Source organism: Sphaerodactylus townsendi, linkage group LG02 (genome assembly GCF_021028975.2).
Source record: "Sphaerodactylus townsendi isolate TG3544 linkage group LG02, MPM_Stown_v2.3, whole genome shotgun sequence".
In the NCBI taxonomy this organism is placed as follows: Eukaryota; Metazoa; Chordata; class Lepidosauria; order Squamata; family Sphaerodactylidae; genus Sphaerodactylus; species Sphaerodactylus townsendi.
In genome coordinates this window covers 182,332,715-182,354,202 of record NC_059426.1, presented here as the reverse complement: position 1 = coordinate 182,354,202, position 21,488 = coordinate 182,332,715, and the positions used below count along the sequence as shown (strand labels likewise).

At 48.2% G+C, this 21,488-nt stretch overlaps 1 protein-coding gene across 1 annotated transcript in view; it reads left to right on the top strand.

The window, feature by feature from the left end:
• Positions 1–11,529: 11,529 nt before the first annotated feature.
• Positions 11,530–21,488, top strand: part of HJV (hemojuvelin BMP co-receptor) — a 13,057-nt gene continuing 3,098 nt past the window's right edge. Inside the window, exons 1-3 of the mRNA XM_048484697.1 lie at positions 11,530–11,619; positions 12,693–12,862; positions 17,869–18,371. Of these exons, the coding sequence (XP_048340654.1) occupies positions 12,769–12,862; positions 17,869–18,371 (597 nt within the window). The 5' untranslated portion in view covers positions 11,530–11,619; positions 12,693–12,768. The remainder of the gene's footprint in view (positions 11,620–12,692; positions 12,863–17,868; positions 18,372–21,488) is intronic.

Genomic DNA, 21,488 nt, shown 5'->3' with positions numbered 1-21,488 from the left:
TCAGGCACCAATCAAAACTCTGCAGCTCGCATTGGGGAATGTGTTCTGGCTTCGGTCGTTCTCGTTGTCTATTTCCATACCGACACAGCAGGGAACGTGCAGAGATGGAAAAGAAGTGGATGCTTCAGCAAGTGATCAAAACACACTTTCTCTCCATGCTCGGGGTCTTCTGCTTGCACTTTAAAACTCACAGGCATTTCATGGGTTCGGTAACGGCAAGCACGTTTTCCTCTCCTTAATGTACATCTTGAGGTGTCACAAAGAAAAATGGCCAGGGTGGTGCGCGTCGTGCCTAAAGACACTCCTGTTTTTAATGTTCCATAACCACATAAAAGAGAAGCCCAGGAAAGATTTTTTAAGAGGCCACATTACGGACAACCCTCAAGGAATTCATCTCCCTCCATCTCCCTGCTTTTGATTGTGCTGTTACCCACTGCCAGGGGTAACTAGAAAGTGATTTCAGAGTGATTTCAGCTTTGGCAGCAGTGAGCGGATGCAGAGGCAGGCTGCCTTCAGAGCAGAGGTTCTTTATTGTGATTTCAAGCTCTTTCCAGGCTAGACTGCCCAGTACAGAACGAAACACAGCCCTTTTTATACAGTTTTTCACCCAATCAGAGGAGGAAGGGGGCAGTCTCCTGCCACATAATACAGACAATCTAAAACAAAGAGGAGGAAGACAGTCTTTTGTTTTTGCTGATGGGATTAAGTCCCAGAAGAAAAGGCTGCCAATGAATCTTGAGGGATTCTAGAAGTGGGAAACTTCAATAGTCCAATGGAGTCTTGGAGATCCTAGAAAGTGAAGGTGAAGTTCAAATAATAGTCCAATGGGAGAGTAAGGGTGATGTCCTCCAAGCTTGTGCCAAGAGCAACTCCTTTATGTAAGTCCAAAAAGGTCTTTTGTTGAGGTTGACAAACTTATCCAGATTATGTAAGGAGGAGTTGTCCCTTACTTTGCCTTTTCTGATCTACTTCCTTGTTACCTAGCTAAAATAAAACTACTAAAATCCTAAGAGGCTTCTTCTATTAATGCCCTACAATAAAAGAGTAAGAGAGAATATTTCTGAATCCATTTCTCTTCTTGTCTATCACTTACCAAAGTAATGGCTCTATAGAACCTCCCTTAACCTTATAACAAAAGAATCTCCAATACAGGTACAAAGCCCATATAAACGCTATATATAGCAAAAGAGTATCCTATATTAACAGTAACAAAACCTTAAATCAACTGGAGACCCTAGCTAAAAAGTATAATCCTAAACACTTGGCAAATAATAAATCCAACACTGAGGGGCTTACATTAAACCTTAAAAGGGACAAAGGCAATAAGGAAACCATGTGAAATATCAGCACATTTGTATATACACGTTCTTTCCAGGACTTGTGGAGGCTTTTGGACAACACTGGTCTCTTTGCTCTGATCCTTAGCCAGTGTAGTTCGGTGGCAGGCTCAGGAAAATATTTTTCCTATTTTCCTGGTGGTAACAGTGCCATGGCCGATGGTTCCCACACAACGACGGGATCTTGCGGGATCTGGAAGTGCTGGATCGCTGGTGGGAAATATTGATGCAGAAACACACAATAATCTTTTCATAATCGTGGCGCCTCGAGAGCTCCCGCGACAGCTGCTGTTTTATCTTCATCTTGTCTGTTATGGAGTGGACTGAAAAAGCTTTTGCCGAGGTTGAGCGAAACCACGGTCGTTACCTCGCCGCCGCGTCTCACTTCGTTTGGCTGCGTAATTTTTTTTCGGAACTAGGACTGATGACGAGGGGAGTGAGGGACGAAAAGGAGAAAAAAAATAGCCGGCCAGCTGTTGTGCTAGAGCAGAAATAGTTTCTGTTTGCAGATCTGGCAGCTGATTTTCATTGTTCCTCTCTGGGTGTGCAGGATGGGCACCCCGGTGGGCTGGGTGAACTGGAACAGATTTATTATTATTGTGTCTTCCAAACAGAACTGGCCGGGTGCCACTGAAGGGTAGCAGCCAGAGGTGGGATCCAGCAGGTTCTCACAGGTTCCCGAGAGTCGGTTACGAATTATTTGTGTGTGCCGAGAGGGGGTAACTAATTGGTGATTTTGCCACGTGATTTTTGCCTTAGTTACGCCCCTCCTCTCAGCGATAGCTAAGCTGCCAAGCATGGAACTTGGAAGCAGTTCCTAGCAGGAGGGGCACCGGCAGTGCGTGGCAATATAAGCCTGCGCTTCTGCGTGCATTCGTTTTCCTGCCCAAGGACCGGCGCAGCAACTGCATCAACTTGCCACAGCCCGCCGGTAGGAATGCCGCCCGGAATGCCCAACCACGCCCTGTAAGCATGTCACGGCTTCAGCTCCCATTGGCCCGGTAGAACCACGCCACAGTTTGAATCCCACCACCATGGGAACCTGTTGCTAAAATTTTTGGATCCCACCACTGAATGCGCCTCATCATCATCCTATACAGAAAATGCAGCAGGATTCAAAGAATGGAGCCATTAAACACCCTGCACGGACACGCAAACAGCTGCAACGGACAAGCCCCCATTTCTTTGCAGCGAAGGATTTTTTACTCGATGTTTTTCACGAGGTCGTTCAAAAGCCATCTGTTCGGCTCCCATTCCAGTGACAGCAAGAGGGGTCGTTGTTTTCTAAAAGCATTGGGAAAAGTTTGCACATCGGGCGGGAGGAGACAGGTTGCCTTAAGTAAGAGCACAGCGCGCAGGAGCTATATTTTAACATTATGAAGTAGGCGCCCTAAACGTTAGCGGATTTTAAATAATAGATTCTAATTGCCGCTTGTTAAATACAACCAGAGGAGACAGTCTGCGCTGGCCGGGATCCAGATAACAGAGGAAATACTTCAGTGCTGTTGAGAGTGTTGCCAGATGGTCTGTGAAGATCTGCCACCGTCTCCCTGGGGGGCTGCCCTTTCCACATCTGGTTGGAGTGGCCAGAGAGGCAAGTTCTCCACACTTTTTCCTCCCCGCTTCCTCCACCACGTTCTTGCCTAGGGCTGCCAATTTCCAGGCAGGGCCTGGAGGTTTCCCCACAGTTGTAACTGATCTCCAGGCAACAGAGATTAATTCTCTTGGAGCAGAAGTGGCGTAGGAGGTTAAGAGCTCGTGTATCTAATCTGGAGGACTGAGTTTGATTCCCCGCTCCTCCACCTCAGTGGAAGAGGCTTCTCTGGTGAAGCAAGATGTGGCACCACCCTCCTACATTCCTGCTGGCGGGCTGATGCAGTGCCTTCAGAGCCTCACTGGCTGCCCACCCGACCTCCCTGGAAGGTGCCAGGGGAGATGAAGAGAAAGGAGCTTCCTGAAACTGCCTTGGGGTGTCCTTGCAAGAGAGAGTTGGATATCAGTGTCGGCTTCCTGCTACTAGGAGCAGCAGTGGTGGTGCCAGGAGGTTAAGAGCTCGTGTATCTAATCTGGAGGAACCGGGTTTGATTCCCAGCTCTGACGCCTGAGTAATGGAGGCTTATCTGGGGAATTCAGATTAGCCTGGGCACTCCCACACACGCCAGCTGGGTGACCTTGGGCTTCTTGGAGCTCTCTCAGCCCCACCTACCTCACAGGGTGTTTGTTGGGGGAGGGGGAGGGGAAAGGAGATTGTAAGTCCCTTTGAGTCTCCTGCAGGAGAGAAAGGGGGGATAGAAATCCAAACTCCTCCTCCTCCTCCTCCTCCTCCTCCTCCTCCTCCTCCTCCTCCTCTTCTTCTTCTTCTTCTTCTTCTTCTTCTTCTTCTTCTTCTTCTTCTTCTTCTTCTTCTTCTTCTTCTTCTTCGAGATAAGAGCGGCTCTACAGGACAGATCCCGTGGCATTAAAGGAGGAGGAAGAGGAGGAGGAGGAGGAGGAGGAGGATATAAATCCCACCTTTCTCTCCTGTAAGGAGACTCAAGGTGACTTACAAGCTCCTTTCCCTTCTCCTCACAACTGACATCTTGTGAGGTAGGTGGGACTGAGAGAGTTCTGAGAGGACTGTGACTAGCCCACAGCAGGAATGTAGGAGTGCGGAAACGCATCTGGGTCCCCAGATTAGTATCCACCACTCAGGTTCTCCAGACTGGGATCCGCCTGCTCCAAACCGCGCTGCTCTGCTGGACATCTTCCCCTCCCCAAACCCCATTTTCCCCCTAGCTTTGCTTTGAATGACCAGGTGTACCCCAACCCTGTATAATCCAAACTTCCCCTCGCTTTGGCAAGATGGTTTCCAGGTGAGCTGCAAAGCCAGATGGAGAAGAGGACAACTCCCTGAACAAGGGAAAAACCCACATGGCTGGCGATCACACACTTTGGTATCACCCATTGTCAGAGGGGTTTGAGAGCATATGCAAAGCTCTTCTCTTCCTCATTTTATGGCAGTGGAGAGCTCTGGTTTCTGCTTTGCAAGCAGAGATTTTCAAGTTCGGTCCCCACCATGTCCAATTTGAAGGATCTGGTAGCAAGAGCTTCTTCTGGAGAACTTCTGCCAGTCAGAGTGTGGAAGACTGACCTGGATACAGCAACAGTCTGATTCAGTCTGAGGCAGGCTCTTGCGGGGGGTGTGTGTGTGTTCGATATGTAATAACCCCGGTGAGTACTCGGATAGGAAACCACAATGGAAGTCCCAGGGTCACAACGCAGAGGCAGCCAATAGACAACCTACCTCTGTCTTGCCTTGAAAACCCCACTGCCATAAGTCAACAGTGACTTGACGGCAAAAGAAAAAAATTAGAGTTAACGCTCACCTTCTGCCACAATCCAAGCATGGGACCGAAAATATGCAAAGGCCTCCCAAATTTGAGCTCTGGGTTCCAAAATAATTCTGCACACCTGCCAGTGAGCCCTCTTGCCCCCAGTGAGGGGTGGGATTCTCATTAAAGTCTACCATAATCCATTGTCGAAGGCTAATGTATTGTCGAAGGCTTTCACGACCGGAACCACTGGGGTGCTGTGTGGTTTCCGGGTTGTATGGCTGTGTTCTAGCAGCATTCTCTCCTGACGTTTCGCCTGCATCTGTGGCTGGCATCTTCAGAGGATCTGATAGTAGGAATGGAAAGCAAGTGGAGTATATATACTGTGAGGTTTCCAATTTCCATGTGTCTTGGAACAATTTCTCCCCATAGAGATGTTCAATGTATTGTCGAAGGCTTTCATGGCCGGAATCACTAGGGTGCTGTGTGCCTCTGAAGATGCCAGCCATAGATTTGGTGCTGGCATCTACCATAATCGCTGGGCTGCTACCAGTGGTGGGATCCAAAAATTTTAGTAACAGGTTCCCATGGTGGTGGGATTCAAACTGTGGCGTAGCGCCAATGGGGCTGCGCTGGGCATGACGGGGGCCTGGCCGGGCATTCCTTGGGCGTGGCATTCCTGGGCGGGGCTGTGGCAAGGACACAGCTGCTGCGCCGGTCCTTGGGCGGGAAACGAATGCACGCAGGCGCAGGCTGCCACGCACGCCGGTGCCCCTCCTGCTAGACTGCTTCCAGTTCTGCACGCTACTGCTGAGAGGAGGGGCGTAACTAAGGCAAAAACCACGTGGCAAAATCACCCATTAGTAACCCCCTCTCGGCACACACAAATACTTAGTAACCTACTCTCGGGAACCTGTGAGAACCTGCTGGATCCCACCTCTGTGATAGGGTCACAGTCAGGGGCATACTGCCCAAGGGAACATATAGGGTCAAATGTCACATGGGGGATGTAAAATCACCCACACACCCTCCCCTCGGTCCATACACTGATTTCAAGACCTGCAAAAAACCCACGTTGTTTGGTCGTGGTGGGGGAGGGCGGCCACCCATATGGGGGTGGGGGGCTGAAAACTCAGATTTTGTACTGGGCTACATTTCCACTAGATACTCCTCTGGTTACAGTAGTTGTCTGCCACCAGGTGTAGATATAACAGAAGTTGTTTTTACACTATTAAGCAATTGCCCCCATCACACCAACCCCAATCACCTTTATTTATAAAATAAATTCTCATGCTTGCTAGAGAGGGAGAAATGCCAGCAGGGCGCATGATTGCGCTTGTGGTGAGGACAAGATACATGATGCAGTGGTGGGATCCAAAAACTTTAATAACAGGTTCCGATGGTGGTGGGATTCCAAAAGTGGCGCCGCCGCACGCACGCACCTCCAGTCCCTATTGGGCAGGGAGGTAGCTTTAGTAACCCCTTCTCGGCGCTCAGAAAAAATTAGTAACCACTTCTCGAGAAGTGGTGAGAACTGGTTGGATCCCACCTCTGACATTATGGCATTTCTTAAGCATCCAAGAATAACCCTATTTGGGTTTCCCCCACTTTTAATTAATTAATTAATTAATTAGATTTTAAACCGCCCATCCCAGAAGGGCTCTGGGAGGCGTACAGCAGGCCTGCAACAACAATACACAATAACATTAAACACAGCAGGCTAAAAACAACATTTTACACATTAAAAACTAGGGTAATTTAAAACAATTTACAAATCTATAACCATCAAACGCAGCAGCAGCAATAATATATGGCGCCCGATCCCACGGCCGGGAGGGGACAGTGCTGATTGGATAGTATATCAGGCGTGCCAATGATGGCACGCAACACAAGGGCATCCTAGAGGGGGAATCCGTGGCCGGCCTCACCAAAGGCCCGGTGGAACAGAACCGTTTTACAGGCCCTGCGGAATTCGCCAAGATCCTGCAGGGCCCGCACTTCTGATGGAAGAGCGTTCCAGCAGGCAGGGGCCAGGGCCGTAAAAGCCCTGGCCCAGGTAGAGACCGGCCGTATCATGGAGGGGGCGGGGGCCACCAGTGAATTGGCCTCTGCCGACTTACTATAGAATCATGAAGGATTCAGGTGTTTTAAGCATGCTCTGGCATTTCAGTTGTTAGCAGTGAAACTTGTTGTGGTTGTCAGATTTTGGAAAAGAGCTGTTGTGCCAATATATAATCTAGGGATGGATGGAACCCGGGGACCTCGGATAATGGAAAAGCTTTCATTGCAAAAGAAAGTGGCGGAGCGGGAGAAAATGCCCTGCGATTTCCTCTGAGCGTGGGCACCACTTAGAAACTTTCCAGAGAAAAGAACCCACTCACAAAAACACGCCCAATAAAACAGGGAGGGTTGTGTATACTAGTATTACAAAAGTTAGAGGCGTGCAGTAGTTGAGTCTGTGGGGGAAACGCATTGGTGATGGATTTTTTTATTGCTATTTGGGAAGCAAAGTGATTTTTAAAAAAGTAATATAAAAAGATTAAAAGGTTTTTTTTTCTTAAGTGAGAAGTTTTCATTTCATGTAGGAGAAACGCATACCGGGTTTGCACTGGTGAAAGCTGCACAATCCCTATATTTGCTTACAGAAAATAAATAAAAGTTTGAGTTTTGAGAGGGCAACATGCTATTTTGGAGCCTGGAGCATTGTGGGAAGGTTTTTTTCCCCTTTCTCAAACATCCTGCAAAGTGGGTTGCCAGGTAACCAGCAGGGGATGGGAGAGGCGGGGATTAATGGAGGGGGGGATGCTCAATTGGTACCCCCAGTGTAATGAAATCACTTCAGAAGCAACCTGGAAGTAACTGTCTCATCCACCTGCTGCAGGTGATGCTCTAGTATTTGACCCAGGCTCTCACCTTTTGGTGAATGCTTGTGAATCACCTGATAGGATGATGTCACTTCTGGATCTGGCTGACAGTGACATCGTTTTTGTTGGAGGTGCCAATTGTGAGCCTCCTGTTTCATTCATTCATTCATTCATTCATTCATTCATTCATTCATTCATTCATTCATTCATTCATTCATTCATTCATTCATTCATTCATTCATTCATTCATTCATTCATTCATTCATTCATTCATTCATTCATTCATTCATTCATAACATAAGAACAAGCCAGCTGGATCAGACCAGAGTCCGTCTAGTCCAGCACTCTGCTACTCGCAGTGGCCCACCAGGTGCCATTGGGAGCTCACATGCAGGATGTGAAAGCAAGGGCCTTCTGCGGCTGTTGCTCCCAAGCACCTGGACTGTTAAGGCATTTGCAATCTCAGACCAAAGAGGATCAAGATTGGTAGTCATAAATCGACTTCTCCTCCATCAATCTGTCCAAGCCCCTTTTAAAGCTATCCAGGTTAGTGGCCATCACCACCTCCTGTGGCAGCATATTTCAAACACCAATCACACGTTGTGTGAAGAAGTTTTTTCCTTTTATTAGTCCTAATTCTTCCCCCCAGCATTTTCAATGAATGCCCCTGGTTCTAGTATTGTGAGAAGAGAGAGAAAAATTTCTCTCTGTCAACATTTTCTACCCCATGCATAATTTTATAGACTTCAATCATATCCCCCCTCAGTCGTCTCCTCTCCAAACTAACGAGTCCCAAATGCTGCAGCCTCTCCTCATAAGGAAGGTGCTCCAGTCCCTCAATCATCCTCGTTGCCCTTCTCTGCACTTTTTCTATCTCCTCAATATCCTTTTTGAGATGCGGCGACCAGAACTGGACACAGTATCCCAAGTGCGGTCGCACCATGGCTTTATATAAGGGCATGACAATCCTTGCAGTTTTATTCTCAATTCCTTTCCTAATGATCCCCAGCATAGAGTTTGCCTTTTTCACAGCTGCCATGCGTTGAGTTGACATTCCCATGGAACTATCCACTAAGACGCCCAAATCCCTTTCCTGCCTTGCTGAGAGCCAGTGTTAAGAGCAGATCGATTCTAATCTTGAGAACCGGGTTTGATTCCCCACTCCTCCACCTGAGTGGCTGAGCCTTATCTGGGGAACTAGACGTGTTCCCGCACTCCTATGTTCCTGCTGGTTGGCCTTGGGGTAGTCACAGCTCTCTCTGAACTCTCTCAGCCCCACCTACCTCACAAGGGGTCTGTTGTGGGGAGAGGAAGGGGAAGGAGCTTGTGGGGAGAGGAAGGGAAAGGAGACCTTGAGTCTCCTTACAGGAGAGAAAGGTGGGGTATAAATCCAAAGTTTTCTTCTCTTCTCTGTGTGCCAATGTAACCCCTATGCTCAGAATGGGTTGACCCAGAAAGGGGTGGAGACTCAAAGCAGCAGAAGGCTGCAGAGCTCATGTAGTTTGGAGGAGACAAGGCTACCAGACTCGGACCTTGGTTTGTATAAGCCAGGGGTCCCCAAACTTTTTAAACAGGGGGCCAGTTCACTGTCCCTCAGACTGTTGGAGGGCCGGACTAAAAAAAACTATGAACAAATTCCTATGCACAAATTATTGTAGAATGTTTGATTTCACCTTTCAGCCTTTCTGTCATGGTCTATTTTTAGAACAGTGACCAAAGTACGTCAAGTACAGGGTGGGCTCCAAATATTGTTGGGGAGGCTGTGGAATACCTTCCGCTGTTAAAAAAAAAGCAGAACTTTCCCAATTAGGCATTCCATCTAACCCAGGATCAGGTATCTTCCTGGGTTCTTTCCTCCCTAGCAGCCAGCGAGCGATTCGCCAGCCTGGCTGATGCCAATGGGAGTGAGGCGGAACAGAAAGCCTGACAGCAACACATGGAGTAGCCGAGAGGGAAGGGTGGAGCAGGAGTTGCCACATGTAAGGTTTCCAACTCTGGGTCAGAAAATGCATGGAGATTTGGGGGTGCCATCATGTAACTGCAATCAACGGCCGTTGGGGCCAGTACCTCCTCTCCCTCGAGCCCCCACTGCACATGAATGGAGCCATCGCTGCCATGCCTGGCGGGCCGGATAAATGCCTTCAGGGGGCCACATTTGGCCCCCGGGCCGTAGTTTGGGGACCCCTGGTATAAGCCCTTAACACCTTGTTAAGGGTTTTTGTGTTTGTAATGGGTGAGAGTTCTCCTGGAAACCTTCCTCATGTTGAATCCTGTTCACCAAGCCCTTGGAGTCTTCAGGAGCCAACCCTCTTGCAAAGAAGAATCGGACTTGGCAGTATCAGTAGACTGTAAATATAAGGACTTGAAAATGCAACCTGAACAGGACCTTGAAGTGTGATGTTAAATGTTGATGTTATATGTTAAGAAAACAAACCGTTTTGTTTTTAAAATTTGTTGTTGCAAACTCATTCCAAGTTCTGCCCCACAGAACCCACAGATAGAGGTTACACCACACCCAAACTCCTTTCCACCAGCCCCCTGCGACATCTAGCAATGCCTAGCAGTTCCTTTGCCTGCTTCTTTGGAGACCTGTTGCACAAATGTATTGTTCAATAATCTGTCCTGCACGTTTTTTTAAAAGCTGAGGAGATGCTGAACATACATTATTGTATGTATTTGTAACCTGTTTGTAACATTAATTTGCTTTCTGTAAAACCCGCCTTTCTTATTCAAGGGGATTTCTCCAGGTTAAAACAAGGCAATCAGCTAGCACGGGAGGTCTAATAAGCAGTGTAACAGGACTAGGATTGAAAACATAGTGACAGCGCCAAAAAAAGAATCAAACGCGATCTCTTAAGCAATGCAGAAAATGGGGCTGCAAAGTAGAAAACAACGAAGTCAGAGCAGGGCTAAGTTTGGGGAGGGGAAGGATGCCCTAAAGCCCATCCCCCCAAACAGAAATTTTCTCTAGGGGAACTGCTCTCTGTAGTCTGGACATCAGCTGTAATTCTGGGTGACTGCCCTCCCAGCCACAGTGTCCTTCATTTCGGGGCACATTCTTTGAAAAGGGGCTCAGCTCCGGGGCCGTGTTGTGCAAGGGGGTGTCTTGCCCCAGGGATCAATCGGTTGATCATTAGCTTCTGTTGTAATTTCCAAAACGGGGCCAAAGTTTATGCCCTTGTTGACTTACTTTGGTGAAGTCCTCTGCTATCATCAATACGCAAACATGCCAACTTTGACTGGGACATCCGAGCCTTCAGAAGGCGGCTGTGAAGTCAGCGGTGGAGTGCGGACGCTAGAAAAGGAGAATCATGGATGTCTGTAGGCAGATGTGGGATCCCCTCTTTCTGAGCACGTTCTCAGTCTGAACTGGGGAGAAGGAAGGCCGGGGGGACGTGGCAGAAGACATCTGGAATTCAGGACTCTGTCCAAGCTGTGAGTAAGAAGAAGAGTTTGGAGTTATACCCGCCTTTCTCTCCTGTAAGGAGACTCCAAATGGCTTACAAACTCTTTTGCCTTTCTCTTCCCTACAACAGACACCCTGTGAGGTAGGTGGGGCTGAGAGAGTTCTGAGAGAACTGTGACTAGCTCAAGGTCACCCAACAGGCTTCATGTGGAGTAGCAAGGAAACAAATCGGGTTCACCCTATAAGCCTCTGCCGCTCATGTGGAGGAGTGAAAATCAAACCCAGTTCTCCGGATTAGAGTCCACCCCTCTTAACCGCTACACCACGCTGCCTCTCCTGCCAGTGCTGAGACCTCTTTGAGGGATTCCTTGCCGGGCCCGGAGGAGTTTGTCATCCCGAAGCCAACGGCTGATCTTCTTCCTCTTCTGTTGCCGGAGGGCCAAATGGAAAAGAAGTCCTTCCGCGGGCTTTTGTGCTGTCCGAGGGGCTGGCATCTCTGAGGGAGCTTGACACTTTCCCTGTGGAAAGGTCTCTCAAGCCATGGTAGAAGACTCTAAAAAGAAGGGTGTTGTGATCCTGGTGGTCTTCGAATGAGACATCTCCTTGACTTGAGCAAAGGTGCTTCCAGCCATTTCCAGCGAGCACAGAGACATGACGGGACCAGATCTCTAGAGCCTGACGTCACACTTCTCAAACACCAGGTGCTAACTTCTGGAGATTTGGCGGTGGGGGTGGTAGAACCTGTGGATGGTGGATTTGGGGAGGGGAGGGAACTCATTGCGGGTATAATGCAGCAGAGCCCACCTTCCAAAGAATCTGCTTTACTCAGGGGAACGGATCCCTGTATTCTGGGAAAACTCCAGATTCTATGTGTAGTTCGGTAACCACAATTTCTTAGACCTCTTCCACACATGCAGAATAATGCACTTTAAATCCACTTTCAATGCACTTTGAAACCGAATTTTACTGTGCGAAATAGCAAAATCCATTTGCAAACTACTACTACTACTACTACTACTACTACTACTACTACTACTACTACTACTACTACTAGTAATAGTAATAGTAATAGTAATAGTAATAGTAATAGTAATAATAGTAATAGTAATAGTAATAGTAATAGTAATAATAGTAATAGTAGTAGTAGTAGTAGTAGTAGTAGTAGTAGTAGTAATAATAATAATAATAATAATAATAATAATAATAATAATAATAATAATAATAATAATAATAATAATAATATACTGCCCTCCCCCTGAGGGGTCAGGGCGGTTCACAACAAGGTTAAAACATACATAAAAACATAATTTAAATATCAATTACATACACAATTATGAAGGTGGATTAAATGTGCATTATTCTGCATGTGTGGAAAGGGCCTAAGTATGACTCGTGTGTGTGTGTGCATGTGCATGTGCGTGTGCGTGTGCGTGTGCGTGTGCGTGTGCGTGTTTGTTTGTTTGTTTGTATGTCCACATCCATGAAAAGTGCCCTCAATTTGCCGCTGACTTATGGTAACCCCAGCAAGAGGCTTTGAAGGGAAGTGAGAAGTAGGGGTGGTTTCCTCTGCTGAACGGCGCAGCTAGAACTTTGCCAGAAGTACATTTCAGAGTGGGACCTTGCCATGTTCATAGTTTTTGCAGAATCCTTGGGATGGCAGCAACGTCTCCAAATGTGGGTTGGGTGGCAAGTAGTGAGAGGCATGGCGAATTTAAGGCACTTGGGAGCTCATTCATTTATTTACTGCAAAGCTCTTTCTGTTCTTGAATTCCAGCGAGCCAACTAAACTAAACTAAAAAGGAAGTGGAGAATTTTGGGGTTTGGTCTCCACGCCCTCTGAATGGGTCACAATGGCGACACCAGCCCAACTCCTGAAGTCCCAGCTGTCGGTCAACACCCGTTTCCTCACTCAAATGTTCTTTTTCCTCTTGTTTTGCAGACATGGTAAAGGACTCCATTTTCCTGTTGCTTGCTGGGGGCAGTTGCTGTCTGGGGGTTGGGGGAAAATGGGAGGCATGGAAAGGGGCTGATTGAAAGTTAGTTGTGCCAGACTGCTATCTTAGAAAGAGAAGGGGGCATCATAGGGTTGCCAACTGCAACTTGGGAAATTCCTGGAGATTTGGGGCAGTGCCTGGGCAGGATGTAGTTTGGGTAGCAACCTTGGCTGGGTATAATAAGCCATAGAGTTAAGCGGACTATTGTTCACCTTTTTGAATTGATTTCCAGTCATAGGAGTTATCGTTCTTTTGGGGTGCTCCCCGGTTTCCCGCCTGAAACAGGATCGCCCCAGAAGGCAGTGCGGCAGCGCGGGAGCGCTCCCCTGGGGCGCTCCCCTGTGACAGGGCGGGAAACCGGGGAGCGCCCCAAAGGCAGTGCGCTCCTGCGGCCGCGTGCGCGGGAGGCTGCCACACTGCCTTCCCGGGGCGCTCCCCTGTTTCCCGCCATGTGACAGGGCGGGAAAAGGGGAGCACCCCAGAAGGCAGTGCGGCAGCCTTCCAAAAATCAGGACAGTTAAAAAACCCCGCGGGACGCGGAACAAATTGGTTTAAGGTGGAACTGTCCCGCCAAAAGCGGGACGTCTGGTCACTTTGCGTTGAGTGCACCTTCCAAAGCAGCCGTTTCCCCCAGTGGAGCAGATTTCTGTAATCTGGAGATCAGCCATAATTCTGGGAGTCCTTCTGGCTCCACCTGAGGTTTGGAAACCAACCCTTTTGTACCTGGTGGCAGTTCAAAAGTACTGAATAATCTCTAAGCTAAATAAAAACTTGTTCTTGACACAGAGGCTCCTTCTGCACATGCAGAATAATGCACTTTCAAACTGCTTTCGGTGCTCTTCGAAGCTGTGCAGAATAGCAAAATCTACTTGCAAACCGTTGTGAAAGTTGTTTGAAAATGCATTATTTTGCAGGTGCGGAAGGGGCCAAACTGTGCCTTAACAATCGCAATTTTAATCGAAACAATGTACAAGGTTATGCTCTCAATCAATCAATCTTGTCCTTGATGCAGGACCACATTTTATGATTCCAATAGTCTTGATAAAGCCTTTGACAATACAGCCTGGATAAAGTTTTCACTTATACTCTTGGGTTGCTCACCCCTGTCCTTCTTTTGACTGCATGTGCGCATGTTACAAAAATCCTGAAAGAATAATGTTCAGTGCAGCAGAACCAATGAGCTCAGTGCCTGTAATTTAATACCCAGGGGGAAAAAATTAAATATGTTCTGGAAGTGGAGTAGGGCCAATCCTTCTCTTTCTTTCCTTTGTTTTCAAATTTTATTAATATTTAAAACAGGTACAAAAAGCAAAGCAAACAAGCCAAGACTATTAAAAGGACACTTAACTTAAAGACTCCCGATTTTGTCTACATCGAGTGTGAACAGCAAAAAATTAGTGACACTTGCTCTTTAATTATACACTTAAAATTCCAACTTAACAACAGCTACTGATAATTAAAATATTTTTCTCTGTCGAGTGTTACAATAACAACCCACTAATCTTCAAAACCACTAATCATCATTTTACTTTTTTCTGTTTTACCCAAGTAATCCACCAATTCGTTTTATTTTATTTTTCGAATGTATACCCCACCCTCCCCAAAAAGGCTCAATTGTGTGTCCAGTTGTCTAAAAAGGTTACTAAACTCCTTTCTTTACATCACCAAGGTCGAATCCCCACTTGAAAATTGCACGCAGAGCCAAACCTGTTTGTTGTGAAACCGTGTCCTCTTCATCGGAGTTTCTCCCTCCCCACCGCAGCGAGCACACAGCAGACACACCCGGTTGCAGAACTCTTAGCAATCCCCACTACCAGGCGAGCTCGCTTCCCCGGTCTCCCCTGATAGGCTGGCGTGCCTTGATGGGGCGGGACCTTTTCCCACTGCGAAAACGTACATTTCAGGGGCGTGATTAAAAAAAACAGCGTGTAAAAGTTTAACGTTTAACTGTCTAATTGTGCAAACAGTTAATCGTTACCTGTGTAAACCATTAACGATTCAAAGTTACACATTTGACTGTTTACCTTTTGCATCCCCTTCTGCTGGCCGATCGCAAAAGCAGAAATGAAACCAAGGAAAGGCTGCATGCGCATCGCAGCACTGATTGGTTGCCCGAATTCCGCATCACACTCCAGGGCGGGAAACGAGTCAGGGTTTCAACCCTCATCCCTCCCCTCGGATCAGCTCTGAACCGTGTCAATGGGGTCTGTGCCACTTGCAACCAGGTCCTGCCAGAATGCGGATTAACGGAGAGAACGAGCGCCAGAAACGGAATTCGCCACGCAAGTAATGGGGAGGTTGTCCCTCAAACCTGGTTAGTTTGTGTTCTGAAACCTGGCTAAGACGGTAGTGGGGATTCGACCTAAGTGAGTTTGGCCATCTCTGCCAACTCCAAAACCTTCCCCCGCTAACCTTCTATTGCAGGTATCTGAAGATTTTTATTTTTGCGCATAAAGTATTCTTGCAGCTGATGTCATGCATAAAAACAAAGTTTTGTTTTTTCCCTCCACAGACTTGTCCCTAAGTCCCAACAAGAAAGCTTCTCATTTCAATTGTATATTCATTTTTCAAAGTCTTTTGAATTATTGAACGTACTGACCTCCATTGCTCCTTAGCCTTTTCACAAATCCACCATACATGATACAATGACTCTTCCTAGGGTTCATATTTACATCTCTTGTTAGAGACTTAGGGAGCTGGGTATGTTTAGTTTGGTGAAGAGAAGGTTAAGAGGTGACATGATAACCAGGTTTAGATAAGCTTGTTTTCTGCTGCTCCAGAGACCAGGACCAGGAGTCATGGGTTCAAGGTGAAGGAAAAAAGAGATTCCACCTAAACATCGGGAAATACTTCCTCACAGTAAGGGCTGTTCAACAGTGGAATGCACTGAACATAAGAACATAAGAACATAAGAACAAGCCAGCTGGATCAGACCAGAGTCCATCTAGTCCAGCTCTCTGCTACTTGCAGTGGCCCACCAGGTGCCTTTGGGAGCTCACGTGCAGGATGTGAAAGCAGTGGCCTTCTGCGGCTGTTGCTCCCGAGCACCTGGACTGTTAAGGCATTTGCAATCTCAGATCAAAGAGGATCAAGATTGGTAGCCAGAGATCGACTTCTCCATAAATCTGTCCAAGCCCCTTTTAAAGCCATCCAGGTTAGTGGCCATCACCACCTCCTGTGGCAGCATATTCCAAACACCAATCACACGTTGTGTGAAGAAGTGTTTCCTTTTATTAGTCCTAATTCTTCCCCCCAGCATTTTCAATGAATGCCCCCTGGTTCTAGTATTGTGAGAAAGAGAGAAAAATTTCTCTCTGTCAACATTTTCTACCCCAGGCATAATTTGATAGACTTCAATCCTATCCCCCCTCAGCCGTCTCCTCTCCAAACTAAAGAGTCCCAAACGCTGCAGCCTCTCCTCATAGGGAAGGTGCTCCAGTCCCTCAATCATCCTCGTTGCCCTTCTCTGTCTTTTTTCTATCTCTTCAATATCCTTTTTGAGATGTGGCGACCAGAACTGGACACAGGACTCCAAGTGCGGTCGCCTTGGAGTGTGGTGGAGTCTCCTTCTGTGGAGATTTTTCAAGAGAGGCTGGATGGCCATCTGTCAGGAGTGCTTTGATTGTGTGTTCCTGCATGGCAGGGGGTTGGACTTGATGGCCCTTGGGGGTCTCTTCCAACACTATGATTCTATGTTTTTGTACATCTTCGGTAATTTACTTGATGTCCTATACCAACGATACATCATTTTATAAAAGTCCTTCTCCTCTGATGGCATGAGTAAGGTTGGCAGGCTCCAGGTAGTGTCTGGGGTTATCCCACTATTACAACTGATCTCCAGGTGACAATCCTGCTGGAAAAAACGGCTGCTGAGGAGGATGGACTCTAGAGGCAGTGGTGGTGAACCTATGGCACTCCAGATGTTCCTGGACTACAATTCCCATCAGCCCCTGCCAGCATGGCCAATTGGCCAATGCTGCCAGGGTCTGATGGGAGTTGTAGCCCATGAACATCTGGAGTGCCATAGGTTCGCCACCACTGCCTCTAGAGCACAGGTGTCAAACTCGCGGCCCTCCAGATGTTATGGACGACAGTTCCCACCATCCCCTGGCAGGGGATGATGGGAACTGTAGTCCATAACATCTGGAGGGCCGTGAGGTTGACACCTATGTTCTAGAGCATTAGCCCCTGCTGCAGTCCCTCCCCTCCCCAAAACCCCACCCCAAACTCCACCCCCCAAATATCCTGGTATTTCCAAGGCAAGAGATGTCAAGAGGTAGTTTCTATTGCCTGCCTCTACACAGCAGCCCTGGACTTATCTGGTGGTCTCCCTTCCAAATACAGACAGGGGCTAATTCTTCTTAGCTTTGCAGACCTGATGAGATCAATCTAGCTTGGGCTGTCCAGGTCAGGGCATCCAGACAATCTACTGGTGGTCCCTGGCCCCTCAATGATGCGGCTGGCCTCCACGCAGGCCAGGGACTTTACAGCCCTGGCCCCCGCCTGGTGGAACACTCTTCCTCCAGCTGTCCGGGCCCTGCGGGATCTTGGTGAGTTCCGCAGGGCCTGTAAGACAGAGTTGTTCTGCCGGGTTTTTGGAGTGTCCAGTCGCTGATAGGTGCCCCCTCCTCCTCTTCCTCTTCTTCACTTCTGCGTCTCTTATCACCTATGGGACTCATTTCTCCCCACTTTTGGGAGGGTTTTAATGAGGGTTATTGCGGGCATTGTTTTACTGATCGCTGCGTTTTAAACTGTTTTAATGTATTTAAGGGTTATTGTATATGCGATTTATGTTGTTCACCGCCCAGAGCCCTTCGGGGGTAGGGCGGTATAAAAAACCCAATAATAAATACATAAATAAATAAATATTTGGGGAGGGGGGTTGTATAAAAGATACTGGAGTGTCACTGTCCCCTGTGGTCCCAGTTGCGACCCTCTTTGATTTTCATCGCACAGCTTATGCCCACTGCAAGATCTCACGCTGCAACTCCGACTACCTGGCTGCCACCCAGAATGTGGACAGCCCCGGCGAGAACACGGCCTACTGCGCGGCGTTGCGCTCCTACTCCCGATGCACTCGCAGGACGGCCCGCACCTGCCGCGGCAATCTCGCCTACCACTCTGCTGTCTACGGCATCGAGGACCTCATGATCCAAAAGAACTGTTCCAGGGAGGGTCCGACTTCGCCTCCGTGGCCCCCTGCCCCTGAACCCAACAAGCAGAGTTTTGAATCTCTGGATATCTGTGACTACGAGAAGAGTTACGCCCACAAGCATGGACAACCCCCTGCATACCACCACTGTGCCACCTTTGGGGACCCCCATGTACGGACCTTCCACAACGAGTTCCATACCTGCCGAGTGGAGGGTTCGTGGCCGCTCCTTGACAACCAGTATTTGTTTGTGCAGGCTACGAGTCATCCCATTGCAAAAGGATCCAATGCCACGGTCATGAGCAAGGTAAAGGCTTTCTAGAATTCTCCCATCAACGTTCTCCTTCAAGCATAAGCATTTATTGCCATTGTGCACGCACAACGAAATTTACAGCAGCATTCCTCAATGCACACAATTTCAGGCTCATACCCCATCCTCACTTTCCCCTTCCTCCACCCATCCCTACACAGCCCCAAACACATCAACACGAAGCCGAGGAGTTCAGCACAGCCACAGCTCTAGACCTGTATCGTCTGCCAGATGGAACAGTTCAAAAAGAGAGTGTGCTGGATGAGACGGGTCTCTCGGAATATTTTGGACTTTCTTTAGGCTTCGGGAGTTATAGAGTTCTTCCAAGGAGGGGAGAGGGCAGCCGATAATCCTCTGTGCAGTAGTGATCACCCTTTGGAGCGCCTTCCTATCTGCCACTGTGCAACTGGAGAACCATACACAGATGCAGTAGGTGAAGACACTCTCTATAGCACAGCGGTAAAAGGATACCAGGAGTTTTCCATTCAGTGGTTGTTTCCTTAAAAGTCTCAGATAGTACAGTCTTTGCTGGGCCTTCTTAACCACCGCGGCAGTCTGTGCGCCCCAGGTCAGGTCCTCTTTAATCATAACGCCCAGAAATTTAAAACTAGCCACCCGCTCTACTTGATCTCCATTTATAGTCAAGGGCTGAATTTCTGAGCTATTCCTTCTATAGTTTACTCCTTCTGGGGCAGCTGCAATGCAGAGGTGGTACGGTGATGTTTTCAAGGCAAGAGACAAACAGGAATGGTTAGCCATTGGATTCTTCTTGGTAGCAATCTTGGTAGCAATCTTGGATATCCTTGGTGGTCTCCCATTTGAAAGACCCCTGTCTGAGACTCTGGAAAGCCACTGCTAGTCTGAATGGACAGTGCTGAAGGGGGGAAAGAGCCCGGAGAACGGGTGCATCCTCCGCCCCTGCCACACCCATGCTCCGCCCTGGAATGCCCCATCCCACCCTGGAACGCCCCCACCCCACCCCCACAGGAACGTGCACCCGGTGCGTCGCGCACCCCCTGTCCCCTTGGAGCTACGCTTCTGGTGCTGACTTCGATGGACCAACAGTCTATTCCAGTGATGGCGAACCTATGGCACGGGTGCCAGAGGTGGCACTCAGAACCCTCTCTATGGGCACACACAGATTTCATCATGTGGGGGGGGGGAAATGCCCCCCCCACATCTAGGCTGGCCTCAGCCGCTGGGCTTGATTATTAGCCTTAAACCTAAGACCTAGTTTTGGGGAAGCAGTGTAGGTAACCCTGTTAAGCGCTGTTAAACCCCACTGATTTTCATGCAAAGAACTGAAGCGCGATCCTTTACCAGGGAGTAAGCTCGGTTGCTGGCAATGGGGCTTGCTTCTGAGTAAACCCTCCTAGGGTCGTGATTCACCCGCTCAAAGAGTTGCACGGTTGCTTCAAAGCAAAGCCACCTTTTACCACCAAGCTTACTCTCGAGTAACGCACGCCTCGGAGCCAACCGTTTTGTCTAAACGAAAACCTCAGTATTCAGGTGAAATTGCCGTGTTGGCACTTTGCGATAAATAAGTGGGTTTTGGGTCGCAATTTGGGCACTCGGTCTCGAAAAGGTTCGCCATCACTGGTCTATTCAGTATGAGTTAGTATCATGTGTTGAGTTGAATTTAGGGGAGGCTCATAGCTTAGTGCTAGAGCATCTACTTGGCATGCAGATGGTTCCACATCCAATGCCAGGAACCAGGCAACAAGTGACGAGACCTCTGCCAGAGACCCTGGAGAGATGCGGCCAGTCTGAGTAGACAAGACTGACCTTGATGGACCAATGATCTGTCTGAGGCAGCCTCATGAGTGGTTGGGGATGGGCTGTGGCTCAGCACACGAACATCTGCTTAGCATACAGAAGGTCCTAGGTTCAATTTTGGTCATCTCTGGTCAAAAAGATCAGGTAGCAGCTAGTGCAAATGACCTTTCTCTGCCAGAATCCCTGGAGAACAGCTGCCAGTTTAATACTCACCTTGATGGACCAGGGGAATATTTCAGGATAAGGCACCTCCATGTGTTCAGGACTTTTACAGAAGGGGCCACGGCTCAGTGGTAGAACATCTGTTTGGCATGCAGAAGGCCCCAGGTTCGATCCCCGGCATCTCCAGTTGAAAAGTTTTGGTATTGACCTTCAAAGCCATTTGCGGCCTTGGCCCTGCTTATCTGGGGGACCGTCTCTCTCTATATCGCCCTTCTAGGCCCCTCCGCTCGTCGGAGGCGGACCTACTGGTGATCCCTGGCCCCAAGGCGATCCGGCTGGCCTCCATAAGGGCCAGGGCTTTTACTGCTCCGGCCCCTACCTGGTGGAACAGGCTTCCAGGTGAGATCAGGGCCCTGCGGGACTTATAAAGTTTCCGCAGGGCCTGTAAAACGGACCTGTTCCGCCAGGTGTTTGGCCAGCCGGGATGAGGTCAACTCCGCCATAAGAACAGCTGGCCTCCCGTGGGTACATAAAGGGGGAGGGAGGGGTTGATATAAATATATCATATAAATATAATAAATATAATAAATATAATAAATAGATAGATAGATAGATAGATAGATAGATAGATAGATAGATAGATAGATAGATAGATAGATAGATAGATAAATAAAAGGGCCAGGCAGGAAGTGATGCGAAAGACCTTTGCCTGCGACACTAGAGAGCAGCTGCCAGCCAGGGTAGACAATATTGACCTTGATGGAACCAGGGTCTGATTAAGTAGAAGGCAGCTTCGAGTGTGGGTGTCTACGGGTTGTCCTGTTAGCTACTGGAAGTAGGGGTGGGTAGCGTGGTGGCCAAGTTTGCAGATGATACCAAATTATGTAGGGTGGTTAGAACTGCAAAGGATTGCGAAGAGCTCCAAGCAGACCTTGATAAATTAGGTGAGTGGGCTAAGAAATGGCAAATGCAGTTCAATGTAGCAAAATGTAAAGTGATGCACATAGGGGCAAAAAATCCAAACTTCACATACACGCTACAGGGGTCAGTGCTATCAGTCACAGACCAGGAAAGGGATTTGGGCGTCTTAGTTAGTTCCATGGGAATGTCAACTCAATGCATGGCAGCTGTGAAAAAGGCAAACTCTATGCTGGGGATAATTAGGAAAGGAGTTGA